Source organism: Chanos chanos, chromosome 11 (assembly GCF_902362185.1).
Source record: "Chanos chanos chromosome 11, fChaCha1.1, whole genome shotgun sequence".
Lineage (NCBI taxonomy): Eukaryota > Metazoa > Chordata > Actinopteri > Gonorynchiformes > Chanidae > Chanos > Chanos chanos.
In genome coordinates, this window is record NC_044505.1 from 9,914,095 (window position 1) to 9,930,273 (window position 16,179).

The 16,179-nt window shown below is 42.5% G+C and overlaps 2 protein-coding genes across 3 annotated transcripts; one reads left to right on the forward strand and one right to left on the reverse strand.

The window, feature by feature from the left end:
- Nucleotides 1-135: 135 nt before the first annotated feature.
- fbxo8 (F-box protein 8) lies at nt 136-6,273 on the reverse strand. 2 transcript variants are annotated; one of them, XM_030788142.1, is made up of 6 exons: nt 6,094-6,273; nt 3,577-3,925; nt 2,664-2,790; nt 2,189-2,307; nt 1,612-1,808; nt 136-397 (listed from the first exon to the last, which is right to left on the reverse strand). In XM_030788142.1, exons 2-6 carry the CDS (start codon nt 3,915-3,917, stop codon nt 210-212), a joined length of 972 nt encoding a protein of 323 aa, XP_030644002.1. In that variant the 5' UTR covers nt 3,918-3,925; nt 6,094-6,273; the 3' UTR covers nt 136-209. The 2 variants fall into 2 exon arrangements, with proteins under 2 accessions (XP_030644002.1, XP_030644003.1); XM_030788143.1 differs by lacking the exon at nt 6,094-6,273 and adding an exon at nt 5,618-5,657.
- Nucleotides 6,274-7,015: 742 nt separating this feature from the next.
- Nucleotides 7,016-15,932, forward strand: cep44 (centrosomal protein 44). Its single transcript, XM_030788307.1, has 10 exons — nt 7,016-7,104; nt 10,340-10,487; nt 12,416-12,562; nt 12,903-13,010; nt 13,253-13,411; nt 13,864-14,073; nt 14,964-15,033; nt 15,180-15,286; nt 15,686-15,723; nt 15,884-15,932. Exons 1-10 carry the CDS (start codon nt 7,016-7,018, stop codon nt 15,930-15,932), a joined length of 1,125 nt encoding a protein of 374 aa, XP_030644167.1.
- Nucleotides 15,933-16,179: the final 247 nt, after the last annotated feature.

The following is a 16,179-nucleotide window of genomic DNA, read 5'->3' on the forward strand; positions in this document are numbered from 1 at the left end:
ACCCTATCTCTATCAGAGCTCAAACGCAGAATACCCCCCACCCCTACTCCCACCCTCCTGCATCCTCCAGAACTACCCCGCTGTTTCTCTGAACCCCCCCCCCCCACCCCCCCCCCCTCCCCCTTTTGCCCCCAAACCGAATCTTTCTCAGTGCTTTCGCGGATAATTTTATTAGCTTAGCAGCTAACGCTAGACCAGTCCCTCGCGTCTTAGGCTGCGACGTGGCCGATTAAATAGATGTTGTCGTAGAGATGACCCACGAAATCCTCGCTGATGTTCTGAGCGGCCCTTCGGGTGTTCCGGATAAACTCTCTCTTGGACATTTTATTCTTCACGTGTGGGCTGGTCAGGTCGATGGAGAGAAGTATGAGGGAGTAGCACAGCACGTACACGGCATCTGGAAAAAAACAACAACAACAAAAAAACAAAATCGCATACGGAAAAAAAAAAAAAAAAAAAAAAAATTATGGTTGACTTCATGGCCCCGAAGTTTGGCAAGGCCAGGCATCCTCGTTTAGTTCTAGACTACCTAAAAAACGCTGAGGGTGAACTGAAGAAAACCTGGCTGTACGAAATAAATCAACCAGATTCCCTCGTTAAAACAGCTGGAAGCCCTGTGGGAGAGGACATCTCCTACTTTTTTTCTTTTTTTGACTTCATATGAGTATGTGTATGTAGAGGTAAGAGCGAGCAGGGTGAGAGAAAGCATTTTTTTCCAACGGTAAGTATGCATGAGAGAGAGCATGAGAGAGAAAGTAAGAGAGAGAGTAAGAGAGCACAGGGCTTAAGAGCTACTCAACCTGAATTTAGGAAAGAAATGGAGCAGAGATTAGCTAGGCCTCTCGTAGTGTGAGGCAAAACGGACCACGCTATGAGAGGAGCACATCTTTTCCAAAGAGCGCTGTTTTTATCGCTAGTTTATAATAAATCACACGTCTTCTCCCGCAGGACCAGCATGTCAACTCTGGACCGGGCCAGATGTTATTACAATGCCACGATTTGATTGGTTGGAACGATGCCCTGCTCTGCTAACATTTTAAGCCTGCAGGGGCTTAACGTGGCTTTGGAGGGCAATGACAGTGTTAGTACAAGGATTTCTCACACGTTTCGCTCTACAAGGACAAAGCGGTCAAACGCAACACTGCAGATCGTGGAGAAGTCCTGAGATTAGCCTCCCGGCTGTGGTTGACACAAATCAACAGAAGGAACCGTTAATCCTACGATTTGCGATTTCTTTGCTATGTTTCAAGCCTTCCCACGATTTTCCAGATTCAGCAAAAGGCCACTGGTCATAGCCTCGTGCAGAAAAATGCCCTTTAATTTAAACTATGAGTGAAATTAATGACTCAGCAACTTAGCAGCAGACTTTACTCATGGATGCTGTCACGTCTCCTTTCTTAAACAAGGACTTTGATTAAATCAGGTAAGAAAACAACATGTGGGGTTTTTTTTTTTAAGAACCACCTTCTTTGGGGGCGACATAGATGGAATTTCCATCCCTGAAATAACCACATAGCTCGGACTGGGCCGGAACCAGAAACCCAGCAGCTACTTGGCTCAATTTATGTTAACCCCCTCCAAATGTTGGGAGCCCTAGTCCACTCCACTCACCTGGCGTGAGGCCGACCTCCCTGACCAGAGAGGGGTTACAGGCGCAGAAACGGTGCGAGAACTTCGTGATGAGGGTCTCCAGATACTCGCCCCGTTCTTCTGGGGCGTGGATGTGTCTGAAGAATTCTCTCAGGGCGTTGGGGAGGAACTGATTGCTGAAATTATGCAAGGTGACCAACTCATCCAAGACATCCCGCCTAAAGGAGACAAAAGGCCGGAAAATCCACATAATCAATACCGCTCCTGTTATTACACGTGACAGTAACATCAACAAGCTTCAGCAGCAGTAGCTCAAGTTGGCAACAGTGATTTTAGATCAAAATAAATAAATAAATAAATAAATAACTGCCTAAAAATCTCTCAGATTAACATGGTGTGGTATTTCTGGTATTCAAAACAATATTTGCCCGTATGACCGGATCATAAGATGTACTTTTACAACGGGCAGCGCAAATCCACAAAGCCAAGAACATCCGGCCTTGCAGACAAGAGCGTCAAATAAAAAATAAAAAAAAATAAAAAAAGGGGGGGGTGGGGTGATGGGGGGGGGGGGGTGTTAAAAAGGAGAGGAGCGAACCGTTCGTCGAGGTAAAGTCTCAGCATCTTCCAGTTCAGCGTCCGAGTGTAGAATATGAACTTGGCAATTTCCTTGGGGTGATCCACCAGAATGCCTTTCGACATGAAGTAACAAATACCCTGATTTAAAAAAAAAAAAAAAAAAAGCAGTCAGGCTTAAGGAGAGAGGGAATGTACGTTCGAGAGAGAGAGAGAGAGAGAGAGAGAACGAGAGAGACTTATGGCCAGACATAGCATTTTAGTGCATTGGAGAGCAGGGCTATCGTGTGTCTTTTAAGTGGGAAGCTAAAGTCGTGGTAATCCACTTAAAGCCATTGAGTGAAGCATAATCAAAGATGATAAAGTGAATTTATGGACTCTAGCATTGACCCCCTCGCACGTATGCTCGGTCATGTTTCTGAACGTCTCGCGAAATCAAGAGCGAAAAAACAGATGGGCCACAGCTAGATTGAAAAGAAACCGTAATCTTGCTTTACCTCCTGTGGGTTAGCATTAAAGGTCAGACTGCCTTCATCTAGTTGCATGTAGAGTTTTCTGTAGGAAAACCCAGGGGGAAGCCTCCTATTATAGATGGAACAGTGACCCCAAGTGGACTTACACAACCTACAGGGGGAAACAAGACAACAGGCATTAGCAACACGTATGAGGCCTTGCAAATTCCAGTCACTAAAACCCATTTTAAGAGCACAAGTCAAGCCTGTTCTTAGCTTAATTATTAGTTTATTAAACAGAAGGTTTGAGGACGTATGTTGAGTAAAGAAATGGGGGTGTCCCACGAAGCAGGGTTTTCTCAGTTTGCAAGATTTCGGAAGAAAAAATGAAGAACCAGTAAGAGAAGAGAACGGCTGAGAAACGCTCCCTGATGGAGAGCCTTGACTTCTAACTCAAGCCGTCTGACTAACTAAGAGACAACGCTCTGTGCAACACACCCCCGGCCTGAGATTAAGACGCACTGCTCTGATTAGATATACACGATGTCACGTTGTCTTTAGAAACAAATGAGAAAAATACCATCTGAGAAGTGGTGAAACCATATCAGGGAAAGATACACTTTCCTAAAAGCTAAGACACAGATGTCTAGAACAATCAGCAATACCAATTCATCTTTTCTCCTCCATCTCTGAGAGCACCAAAACACAGAGGAATTGTACAGTAGATTCCAATTCATGAATAATGCATTTATCTAAGTTCGCAATCATTACTGAAAACAATGGCACAATATGTATTGTCCTGTAGTTCTCGGATGGAACAACTGCACACGCGACAAAACATGACTTCAGTGCGGAGACCCCAAAGAAAGTGGATGAGATGACTACAATGTCGTCACCAATACCGCAAGAAATCTCTACACTGACTTCAGGGGGAAAAAAAACCCCCATTTCTTCTCACCCCTGCCAGAGGTACTCATCATTTCCCAGGTCCTGCCACACGCAGGAGGCCAGACACAGGTCTGTAGCGTTCAGGTAGGACAGGATGGTGATGCTCAGCTCGGGAGGAAGCATCTCCAGGTCGATGAAGCCCTGTTCCTCTTTGGTCTTGCGGACTCGCAGCAGGTGACTGAGGTCTGCCCCCGGGACCTGACACTGAGGCGTCCGGCGCTGGTGCAGCGGATCCGCCAGCAGGGGCCCCATCCTGCGGCCCCGCTCCCGCTCCCGCCCGAGGTAGCACTGGTCGCTGTAGTCCTGCTGGAGCTGTTGGTTTCTGGCAACCCTCCACAACCCTTGACCCATCTGCAGATCTGTGTGAAAGGAGAGGGCGAAGGTCAAACTGGGTCAGACGTCATCATCATCACCACCAACAAAGTTGATGTTTTCATCATCAGCGTTGTCCGTAAGAAGACCACCAAGCAACATCAAGCATTTCAGTGTTTTTAAAGCTCCTTTCAATCAGAGATTTTTTTTCAGTGATGCTATTTTTTTTAAAAGACTACAATGATAAACTTTGCAGCGGTCAGGTTTATGGTCAGGATAAGTGCTGAAATTCATTGCATGCTCTTAACCGTTTTTGTTGGTAAGACACATTTAGACAGCTGTTTTCTGACAGGAATACCTGCTAAAATTAAGTTACTTTCACCACAACATGTTAAAGATCTTTCTCCTTAAGCCACAAAGGCAAAGCTCATTAATAGTCAAATCAGAACAGCAGGACTGGTTGAACATACTGGTGCCACTACAATAAAGGTTTCTGCATTTATTCTTTGTGGACAGGGGAAACCAAAGCAAAACAAAAACCAAACCAAACCAAACCAAACAAAACAAAACAAAACAAAACAAAACAAAACAAAACAAAACAAAACGCTGTAGTCTGTTTTGTACCACCATGAAGCAATTACTCCAGTGCTTCTGCTGAGAGAACCATCTGGAAAAGAGAAAACCTTAATATATTAATGTGTTGACACCGTTATCCCTCTTTGCCTGCTGTTCATATAAAAAAGAAGCTTTGATAAACCTTGGATTGCTGCTGTCCGGACAGTATCTCGCTGCTTCCATAAGCCCGCTGAATTGTTACTTGAGAGTTGTAATGAGGCTAAACCATTTAATGCTCTCAGTGAGCTTTTTTGTTGTTGTTGTTGTTGTTATTTTTACCCTCAGTGAGGCAGAGACTCTTGATGGAATGCAGTCTTATTTGCACCGCGGCTACGCTAATCCTCTCAGCGATATGCATTAGAGCTTTTTTTTAATGCTGCTCTGTCCAGCTCCCTCTGTGGGCCTTACGGGGCCTCCAACATGTCTCCTCATCTGAGAGAGTCGTGGTAGTTTTCCGTGGTGTAACAGCCTTCCTGAATGGTCCCTTGCTGGCTCTCCTGTTGCAGATGCACGCACACACACAAATACACAGTCTGTCTTTCTATCTGCCCCTCTCTCTCTCTGTCTCTCTCGCATTAGGAGGAACCCTGTGAAGGCATTCCTCACATGTTCTCAGTAGCCACTCATGAGATGTTTTGAATGCTGACTGCAATGTCATTTCACTTGCTCCTCAACATTCTTGAGCACTGTCGACGGAGAATAACTGAATGACCACTTAAAAACAAATGTTCCAACGCGTGTTGCGAAAGATATTGCTTAACTGCTTCAGTGAAATTTGGGTCAAATTCATGAACACGAGTAACAAATGAAAACGCTCTGCAGTAAAGAGAAGGCATGAAGCCTACTTTATGAAGTAGCTGTCACTGTCACAACGGTCAGTGACTTACAGATAAATTAAAGTTACGTCAAAAAAGCATTACAGTAAGCGATAAAATATCACAGCAGATGGTTAATAGGTGGTTGAACCACTCGACCGACAGGCTGAAGTCCAACGTGTACGTATAATCACTGTCATGAGAGTTATTGCCATCAGTTTTAGCAACAGCCTCTGACTTAAAACTTATTGACTGTAAACACTTAGCAGGATGGACAGCAATTCTGAAGTGACACAGCGGCGCAATCACCTAAATGGCATTCCTTTTCAATATCGTGTTCATCAGTGGCTGGTCAGCTCTTCTGTATTTGGAAAAGCAGCCTTCTGTCGATATTTGCTATTTGCATATTATGCAGGATGCGAACAGTTCTAAAGAAACAAAGCTCAGACTTTAACATAACCAGTTTGACCATCTAAAAGAATTTTCATATGGACTAGAGCGATATCAATGGGCTTCCCCCCCACAACTTTCGCGTTTTGCAAATATGTCTTTCGTTTGCTGGACAAAACAGTGCAAATTAAGTTTTGACTCTAAAATCATTCTTAAGAGTAGCAAGGAATTTTCTCCATCATGGTCGTTTGACTCTACAAAACCCTCCCTTCCTCAAAAACGATTGGTTTGGCCTTATGTTCATCACGGAGAATGGGTCTGCTATTGGATGTTTACACTGACTGTTAAAACTCCATTGTTGTTTTTCTGAGGACTGATAAACCAGCGCCACCCACCTGTGTTTTTTAGGAAATAATTCCGCCGCCGCGACGAAACGCTGCTTGAGATCAATCACAAATTCAGCACAAATTAACCCCCCTCTTTTAAAATTCACCCGTGGCAGCCATCTTCGCACGATTCCAACAATGTAACACAAACTTAGTTGCAGCACAGAGAGAAAGTGTCTTGTCACAACTGCTTTAATCTCCCCTGTCAGTCAGCTGCCCTCCCTCTGACACTCCTCTCTCGTCTTAGGTTCTCTGTTGTCCAGTTTGACGTTTCTTGTTGTTGGTGGAAATGACGCACGTCCCCTTGAGTAAATAACATTTGTGAATTTAGAAAGCAGTTTCGACTTTTCGTGAGGTTTATAAGCCCCTCCGCTTGTGACAAATAATTTTTGATGAAAAAAAAAATACAGCATTTCATCATTTTAAAATGTTTTGTTAAAAAAATACCATACGAGATTGTGCGGTATATTCATATTTGACTGATATAAGTTTGTTTGAGATTTTTTAATTGAATGTGCTGACACTAATGCGTGGTGTTAGCTTTTACAAGAAGTGCATAGAAACCAATCGCGTCAAGTCGTTATCCAAACCGGTAAAAATAAAACTGAGGCGCGGGCTTCGGTTAAGCGATTTTGGTGTGTAATAACTTTATTTAGGCATTCTAGTGATGTTAGCGAAAGTTCAGCGTAACTGAGTTATAGTAGAAAGCACAGCGAGCCCTCTGTTATCGCAGTCACAGTTGTAGTCATGGTACAAAAGTATCTATGGCAGTGCATGTCGTCCACGCAGATAACGGATGAGAACACTTTATTGTTATCAGTCAGCTAACTAACAGTGGTGGGTTCGTAAATCGGTAAACAAGCTGGCTCCCAACATAATTTAAATTCCATCGTTAGAAATATCTGTTTCTTTTTATCTAGGACCCACAGTGATGGCAACAGGTGACTTGAAGGGGTGTCTGAAGAGGCTTGCTACGTCACTCAGACTCTTAAAGTATCCAAGAGAAGTTGACTATCAAGGGTATGCAACCTTTTGATTAGTGACATTATATGTGTGGCTAATTTGCATGAATTATATACACTTATTTTCGCCGCTAATGAGATCCCCTTCTCCCCGAAAATGCTGACTCAGTGATCCAGACAAACTCCACCGAACCTGGGGTGTATTCCAAGAACGTGGTTTAGTGCCTAACCCGGATAAGTTAACACAGAGCAAGTAGTAAACCTCCTAATAGAGGAGCCCTATGGCTTCATTCTCCTAGCAAAACAAAGCCATAGAGCTCTTCTTTTAAGAGGTACGCTACTTACTCTGAGTTAACTTATCCGGTTCAGTCACTAAACCATGTACTTTGAACACCCCCCTGATTCTGGCTCAGTTATAAACCACGGGCTGATGTCATCAGGTTAGCTTAATCTTCGTGCCGCAAAAAAAAGCAGATTGTTTTTGTTTCTGCTGATTCGAAGAAGAGTAGAGCTAAGCGTATACCTTTAGTCATGGTCAGCAGTTACAGTAGTTTCCACATGACATGGAGAAAACCAGGAAACAGTGCTAAAACCGTGTGCTGGAGTCAGAGTGTAGTCTAGGCTTCCCTGGACTTCTGCGTGGAAAGGAAGTCAAGCTAAACAGTAAAGCTTAGAACTTCCTCGTGTGAAATATCCTAATCCTTTTTTTTTCCCCCTTTGTATTTGAAATAGTCATCTGTCCATACCATTTACATATGAGAAATGTCTTCCCTCATGTTCATCCTTGTTAGACAATTCAGATGTTATTGTTTGTGTTTACTGTAAACAAATGGAAGCAACCGGGAGGTGTTCCAGAAAGCAGGTTTAATGAAAACTCTGAGTTTGTTAACTCGGAGTACATAGTAAACCTCCTAATAGAAGAGCCCTATGGCTTCATTCTCCTAGCAAAACAAAGCCATAGGGCTCTTCTATTAAGAGGTTTAGTACTTGCTCTGACTTAACCAACTCAGAGTTTTCATTAAACCCGCTTTCTGGAACACCCCCCTGATGTCAGGCCAGTATGAACTTCCTTACTTGTCCCCTTGTGTATACAGTTATAGAGTAAGGGATGTTTGGAAAGAGTTGTCTGTTGATTGCGTTTGCTTCTTTTTTCTTGAACAAGCATTTGAATGGATTGTGTAAGTAAGCATATTACATAAGAGTTTCATATAACCTAGAATTTGAGTATGGTGTTGAGTTAATAGTGTTGCCATAACTGATTTAGTCCTGTTAAAGCACTAGTCATAGTAGAAAGAAGTAGACATTAATAACATTTTATTGAAATGTGACAAAAATGGAAGTTGTCTTACAGCACGTCAGACAACATTTTAAGTCAGCCCTCTATGAAAACCATGATACTTTTATACAGTATGCATGTTCAAAGCAATTTAAAATAATTTTATATAATGTTTTTCATTACAGGTGATTTTATGTATATCAAACAATACTTTATTCAATACTTTATCAAACAATTTAAATATGTGTATTGGAAATAGGATTTTTATGGTACGCACAGGTTCGCAGCATGTGTAAGACAATTTCTTTTATGTGATTTTGTTTGATATTTACATGAAAGAGGGCTATCAAACTCCAGTCCTTGAAGTTTGTGGTATCCATAGACTTTTGCTTAAAACATGGACAACATAGAGTACTTGCTTTCACTAATTAGCTCAACCAGCACTCGGGGGGGATGTCTAGTGAACAAGTAGGTACGTGTACTTTTGGGAACTGGCCTTTGGGAACTGGACCTTGACATCGGTATTAAGGAGTGATATTGCCCTAGTGACAAGCAAAGAGATTCACTACAACCTCTAGCACGCTGAAACCCACAACAGACCCTAACACTCAACTGTGTCTCACTCTTTTTTTCTCATCATCTACTTCTTTCCCATGTCTCAAAAGAGGTGTAGTTTGGCTGACACATGTAGGTGACCGTTTTAAAGATCTCATCTGGCTGTGAGTTCAGTCGAGATTTAAGACTCAGCAAAGGTGGGATGTGCATCTGTTTTTTTTTTTTCTCTCTCATCACATCAGATTAACATCTGTGCTATATTCTGCAGTGAGCTCATTCCAAGAATGATGTCTACCTCATTCTCTGTAGATTTAAAGGCTTCCGATGTTTTCATTACGACCGAGTTCAGACGAACATGAGATATTACACAATATTTCCAGGACTAGGGTACTTAACCTAATTATTTCTCTTTGTTAAAAAATTAGGGTTTTTCCTCTTTCTTTGATTTTTTTTTTTTCTTTTATTTTTTTTTCTTGTATTCGCAGGCCTCTCAAATAGCAAACAGAAGTGAAGACTCTCTTTGATTACTCCCTGTCTACTTTGATCCTAAACTCCTAACTTAAAATATTATATTCTTTAAATTTGCCTCTGTTGTGTAAACAAACAAAGGTCTCCATAAGCTTTATGCATTTTATCATGCAGCAACAAGTATGACAGTCCTGGTCCTTGATGTTATTGAATATCCTGTGACCAAACAGACTTTCTCTCTCTCTCTCTTTCTCTCTCTCTCTCTCTCTCTCTCTCTCTCTCTCTCTTTCTCTCTCTCTCTCTCTTTCTTTATCTCTCTCTCTTTCCCATGACACAGTTAATAGGTCTTTCACATGCAGCCAAAACAGGATGATGTTCGCTTTATTTTACATAATTCATGAGAGTGCGTTGTCTGTCTTTGGCTGAGCCTCTAAAACATCTTGACTTCTATAAACATCCAGATTTTTTGGACCCAGGCAGTCGCGTTTTCCCTGACCTCCCCTCCACTGTTTGTTTTGAAGTTTCGGGAGCCGGAGGGTTCCGGATTCCCCCCAGTGTGCTGCTGTGTCTTTGTAAACAGACAGTACATTAAACAGCCCCTCTCCCTAGATAGGAACGTACCTTAGCTGCAGATGGGACGTGGCCCTGGATGTGGTTTGAGAGAGAGACATCAAACTCGATTTGTTCATTAGGATAAAGATATATTTGGCTTGAATATGAGATGGATTATCCAAAAGCGATCACTTAATTTGTCTCCGGCATGGCAAACGAAAACCTGGAGAACAGACGCAATCCTGTTGTCATAATGAGTAATATTTTAATATTGCTTGTATTATTTATGACATGTCACCAACAGTAATATATATATATATATATATATATATATATATATATATATATATATATGTGTGTGTGTGTGTGTATATATATGTATATGTATATTTTTTGCTTTTGTTTGTTCTATGTTTTATTTGTTATTTGTTATTTGTTGTAGATTGGCGAGAGGAGACCCGTCATCCTGTCTGCCCATCATTAGTTTTGCCTTCACTTCCTTTTCCTCATCCGTGGCCGAGTACCTACTTGACTTTAGAGTGGAACTTACCGGAAAAAACGACCTGAGTTTCATCGAAAGTGTCTATAAGGTGATTCAGTAACGATTCTGTTCGATTCTACTTGACTCTATTTGAAATTTTGAACTTAAACGGATTGTGTACACATATTCTGTGTTGCAGATGAAAGAGAGTAATTAGTCAACGTAATTATCATGGTTACGTCTTGAAAAATAGCAAGGTTAAAGATTATTAAAGGATATCTATTTTTTTTTTTTTTTAAGTTTTCTTCTTGCTTTCTTACATGTAGAACCATAGGGTGTTTTATTACATCATTGTCTTTGTTTTCTGCACAGGATAAAACAGTGGACAGGACTGTTTTATTTGCCAGGAGTTTTTTTTTTTCTCTTTCTTTCTTTTTTTTTTAATTCATCCTTTACTATTATGTACCCTCAGGATTCTGGCTTTGTTAATACTTATGCATAATTCGACCATGCAGTCCTGTCTGTTCCTGTGAATACGTTGCAACTTTTCCAAATAGCAGGGAGTCCCTTTATAACCAACTCTGTTCCCTTATCGTAACTGTTAAATCGACCAAAGTGGTTCCAGTCGCTTTCTCAGAGAGCACAAGAACAAAATAACTTTAAGAAAAAAAAAAGACTCACTCGAGGTCCTTTAAGGTTAACCAATTTTACCTTGTTTATGAACTCAGAGGCCAAAACAAATTCACCTCTATTTATGGCACGTAATGAGTCTCCACACTGTCCTGAGGTATTGTTGCAGTAATCGGTAAAGATTTTTGTACAGACGGCCATGAATACGGTTTAAATGGTTGAAGCTGGACACCGGGCCTTTTCATCCAGCGGTTCAGTGGTGCCTGAAGTCAAATTTATGAGTATGTTCATAACTGGAATAAGCATATGCAATATTTTTGTACATATTTCAAAATAGTACATAGAACAGGATGCAATACAGGCAACTCCCTGTTTCGACTTTTCATCAGGCACCAGTACATTTTATGCATAGCATTGTCGTCTTTTAGCCTGGAATTAAAGATTAATTTGGACATTTTTTGTATTTTTAATCCTTAAAGTCTGTTCCACATGTCATTGCTCTTGATCCTCTGCAAGGGGTGAGTTTTCAACCTCCCATTGGGAACAGAAGATTCTTCCAGAATGTTCCGTAATGTGCAGCATCTGCAGCTCCACCTCACTCCTGCTTTTTTTTTTTCCTTTTCTCCCCCCCCCCCCCCATCTCCAACTGGCAGCATCTCTCCCTCGTCCTTGAGTAATTATCATCCCTTAGCTCACATTTCCTGCCTGCTTTGGAAACAGCCTTCATGTTGCTCCAAGTCCTCAATTTTTCATTCCTTTCCGGTGTCCTTAGCTTCGAGGCAGCAGAAGCGGCGTCCCAGTGTGTTCTCATTTTCTCTGACCCTACGTGTGATTCCAGAGGTTCCATCTCGGCCTGCTCAGCATGTGTTTGTAGAGAAACTCAGGAGTCACGCTCGGGATGCTGAGTGACGTCGGTGCGCTGAGTAACCGCTAGAGGGCGGACGTGGTATTCGTCACATGTTAAACCTGCTGTAACGGGAAATCTCTCTTTAGCGGTCCTGTCATACCTTTTCCTGCTCGGTTTCCATCTTTTCAGCTCAGCTGTGACTATATTTGTGAATTGCCTCTGTCGAGTTTTTCCCTTTGATTATTCGCCAGCTTCTCCCAGCTGCGTACGTTCTTGCCAAAATTTGACACCTTTCACTACGATTCTGAAAGTTTTTTTATCATAATTTTTGTTCTTCAATTTAAAGTTTTCATTGAAATTTTTATTTGAATAGTTTAACTCTCTTTGTATTTCTCAGGACCATCTTTGCACATTTCATTCTTAATGGGGAACAAAATCTTTTTGGACTTAGTGATTTCCAGATTATTGGGTACGGAGTGACTGTATCAAAAAAAAAAAAAAAAGTCCAGTTTATTGAATATTCTGTTTTTAAATTCAGTTTATCATTTCTTCATTCTCAGGTTCTGCGGGATCTCTTCAGCTATAAACCTATGCTCACGAAACAGCAGTTCCTTCAGTTTGGATTCGCTGAGAGAAAGGTCAACATTCTTTGTGACATCATCAACTTTGTGATTAGCAAACACAAAGAGCTCACGAAAGACAACAAGGTAAAAACAGTTTTGAGTGAAGTTACGAGCAGTGAACAGTGAAGCTACCAGTAGTGTTTAGTATGTGTTCATTTTCCCCTTGTGGTCTCTTTTTGTAATACAGAGCTGTTTACTTGATTCTTATCAATTATTATTTATACATTTAGTTCATTCTAAAACTGTTTACCAAGTAATTTCTCATTAAAAAACACTTCTAATTGGAGCTGATCCGGTGTAGTAGATAATTCTTTACTCAAGTGAAAAGAGAGCCATTCCTGAGGTCATGTGTGCGTGACAGTTTATTGTTTACTATAGATTCCGCTAAAATAATGTTTTTAATTTTTTTTTTTTATCATGTAAGTCTGTAAGTCACCCGAAGAGAAGGCCGATCAAAGAGAAATTCCACTGCACATCTTACACCGAGGACCTTATAGCGGACACGCACACAGAGTGGTTCTCGGGTCTGCCGGTGAGTTTCTGGAATTAACCGTGATGTCATTCAACCCCGTCAAGACGTCCAAATCAGTACAAACATAGAAATAAAGTCAAACATTTTGTAAAATGTCACTTCTGTCTTGGTTCAGGCGCGTTTTCACACAACAGTGCGCGTCAGTGCAGCTCCTGGTCTGACTTTCCTCATCTCATTTGACAGGTTGAGAAAGAGTTTCCCTTTCACTGTGTGAACTGGCTGTCTTTCTCCTCTCTCTGTAGACTCAGCAGACCAAGCCTCTGGTGGAGAGACATTTGGGCAGCAGCACGCCGGCCCAGTTCAGCCTGTCCTCGGAGGAACCGCGCCCCCAGGAGGAGGAAGAAGACGAGACGCCCGACGAAGACGCTGAGGAAGACTCTACACGAGCCACTCATCCCATGGTACGATTAAAGAGTGTATAGTGTGCATTCCACGCTTCATTCACAAACGCTGTCTTACACACACGCACACACACACACGTAATGTAAATGATACTTGAAGTAGAACTCTTACGATTCACGCACTCTGTAGACGTCATGTCTGAATGAAGCGGTCCTGTCCCAGTGCTCTTACACGGATCCTTTACCTCTGTCCTTTTCTACTGCAGATATCAAAAGGACAGAGTGAAACCAAAAAAAACATCACATGACTACCATACGGGGTCTTCATCAAAACTGACAGTCACACTGTTGATGAAGTCCGTTTTCTCGTTCGTTCAGCTAACGTGCCCAACATTTTAACGTATTTAACAGTTATCTCTATCTCAGTGTTCGACCATCTGATCGTCATTAACTTCCCTACCACACACACACACACACACAGAGCTCTTTGAATAGCGTGTGTTGTCCTGTAGGAGTGTGTGGCGGAGAGCAAAGTACGAGCGTTGGAGGACCAGTTGGAGGAATGCAGACGCAGACTGGGCAGAGTGGACATGCTGGAGCGCAGACTGGAGCAGCTGGAGAGAGACATGGTCGGGAAGATCGTCATAGACCAGGGACAGTGGGAGAACCTAGAAAGCCGTGTGCTGCTGTTAGAAACCAGACTGGCCCTGAACTCAGCACAGGCACGATTCACTCACTCGCTCGCTCACTGCACTCATTCACTCATTCACTCACTCACTCACTGCACCCACACACTCACTCACTGCACCCACACACTCACTCACTGCACCCACACACTCACTCGCTCACTCAATCACTCACTCACTGCACCCACACACTCACTCACTGCACTCACTCACTCAATCACTCACTCACTGCACCCACACACTCACTCGCTCACTCAATCACTCACTCACTGCACCCACACACTCACTCGCTCACTCAATCACTCACTCACTGCACCCACACACTCACTCACTGCACTCACTCACTGCACTCACTCACTCACTGCACCCACACACTCACTCACTGCACCCACACACTCACTCACTGCACCCACACACTCACTCGCTCACTCAATCACTCACTCACTGCACCCACACACTCACTCACTGCACTCACTCACTGCACTCACTCACTGCACCCACACACTCACTCACTCGCTCACTCAATCACTCACTCACTGCACCCACACACTCACTCGCTCACTCAATCACTCACTCACTGCACCCACACACTCACTCACTGCACTCACTCACTGCACTCACTCACTGCACTCACTCACTGCACCCACACACTCACTCACACACTCACTCACACACTCACTCAATCACTCACTCACACACCCACTCACACACCCACTCACACACCCACTCACACACCCACTCACTCACTGCACTCACTCACTGCACTCTCTCATTCACTGCACACACTCACTCACTTACAAACCGCATTTCTCACAACAACCACCCCATTGATACTTCTGTTTTTTAATCAGAGACCAGAAAATAAACAGAGCATTTTTCACCTAGCTGATCTAAATAAATGAATGAATCTATTTGTTTACTTTCAGAAGGATACAGTAGTAATTACGAGGGCTGAAAATGTTAATCTGGAAAGGAAAACAAGCCCAGAGGAGACAGGTAATGCCGATCAAACCTGACTAAAAAAGCTCGATTTATTGTTTTTAACAGTATTGACAATATTAGACAGACTGATGTGTACAGATGACCAGTGCAGTCTGTCTGTGGTCTGTCGGTCATATGTGTGCGTGTGTAACCGGTGGCAGGAACCAGAGACGACATGACGGAAGTTCTGTCTCGTTACTCCCCAGTGTTGGTCCAGTCGGCTCCAGAACCTGAAAACCAGCCCGTTTCTCCGCCCGCGGCTCCAGAGGTCAGTGTTCGACACGCGCCCCCCCCCCCCCTCCCCCCGTGCCACCATCACAGTCTATTCAATGTCCCAGAGTTCCCAGTGCTTTAAAGACATTCATCCACACTAAAGCTTATAAACGGGATGAGATGATATTCAGACTCATTTTGACAATTACCTTTGTAATTAAATAGGTAAAACAGGAGAGCAATATTTACCAGTGTTTTCTCTTATGCTGAAATTTAGTATCGGCCTCACGTGTCAAAAAACTGTTTTTTTCTCCTTAAAGTACAAAAGCATTTAAGCTACACTTTTGCAAAATCATATAAAGGCACAGCACTCAGCTGCCATATATACTGTTTACTTCACAGAACACACAGATGTATCTTCAAATCAAATTTTATTTCTGCTGTCCTTTTTCAGGAGAATATTAAGGACAGGTTGGAAAGAATAGCCAACATGTAAGTATATACCAAAAGATGTGGGTTTGTCCTGCAAATTGTGCAGTGTTCACTAGACGGCATGCTTCCTTGGTCTTTTCGGTACATACAGAGGTAAAGAGTATGACCAAATCCAATTATCTAACAACACCCATGTTCTTTCTCTCTTACTTTTTCATAGGATGAAGGACACGTCAAGCCTATTACGAAGCGTGGAACCTGCCATATAAATTTACCTTATTCTAGTGGGTTTGCTTATTATTGCTTATTTCACTTTAATTTATCTAGATGTGGACGTGACTGAGTGTCTTACAGTTCACTGAACTGGCATGTTTGCCTTCGGTCGCCGTGTGATGGTCAGCGTCTAACTGAGTTTCTGTAATGACGCATGTTGTCCTCCAGAGGTCAGTGTGACTCCTAATAAATCGACCCTGGTTGAACTCACGCATCACGAAAGAGCTCACGGTCACTACCTAG

Coding starts and splice junctions, on each gene's coding strand:
- fbxo8 (XM_030788142.1), bottom strand. CDS start 3,917: ATGGGTCAAGGGTTGTGGAGGGTTGCCAGAAACCAACAGCTCCAGCAG. Junction 1,809..2,188: donor AGACTTTACCTCGACGAACG/GTTCGCTCCTCT, acceptor TGTCTCCTTTAG/GCGGGATGTCTTGGATGAGT. Junction 398..1,611: donor GGAGGTCGGCCTCACGCCAG/GTGAGTGGAGTG, acceptor GTTTTTTTCCAG/ATGCCGTGTACGTGCTGTGC.
- cep44 (XM_030788307.1), top strand. CDS start 7,016: ATGGCAACAGGTGACTTGAAGGGGTGTCTGAAGAGGCTTGCTACGTCA. Junction 13,011..13,252: donor AGTGGTTCTCGGGTCTGCCG/GTGAGTTTCTGG, acceptor CTCTCTCTGTAG/ACTCAGCAGACCAAGCCTCT. Junction 15,724..15,883: donor TTGGAAAGAATAGCCAACAT/GTAAGTATATAC, acceptor ACTTTTTCATAG/GATGAAGGACACGTCAAGCC.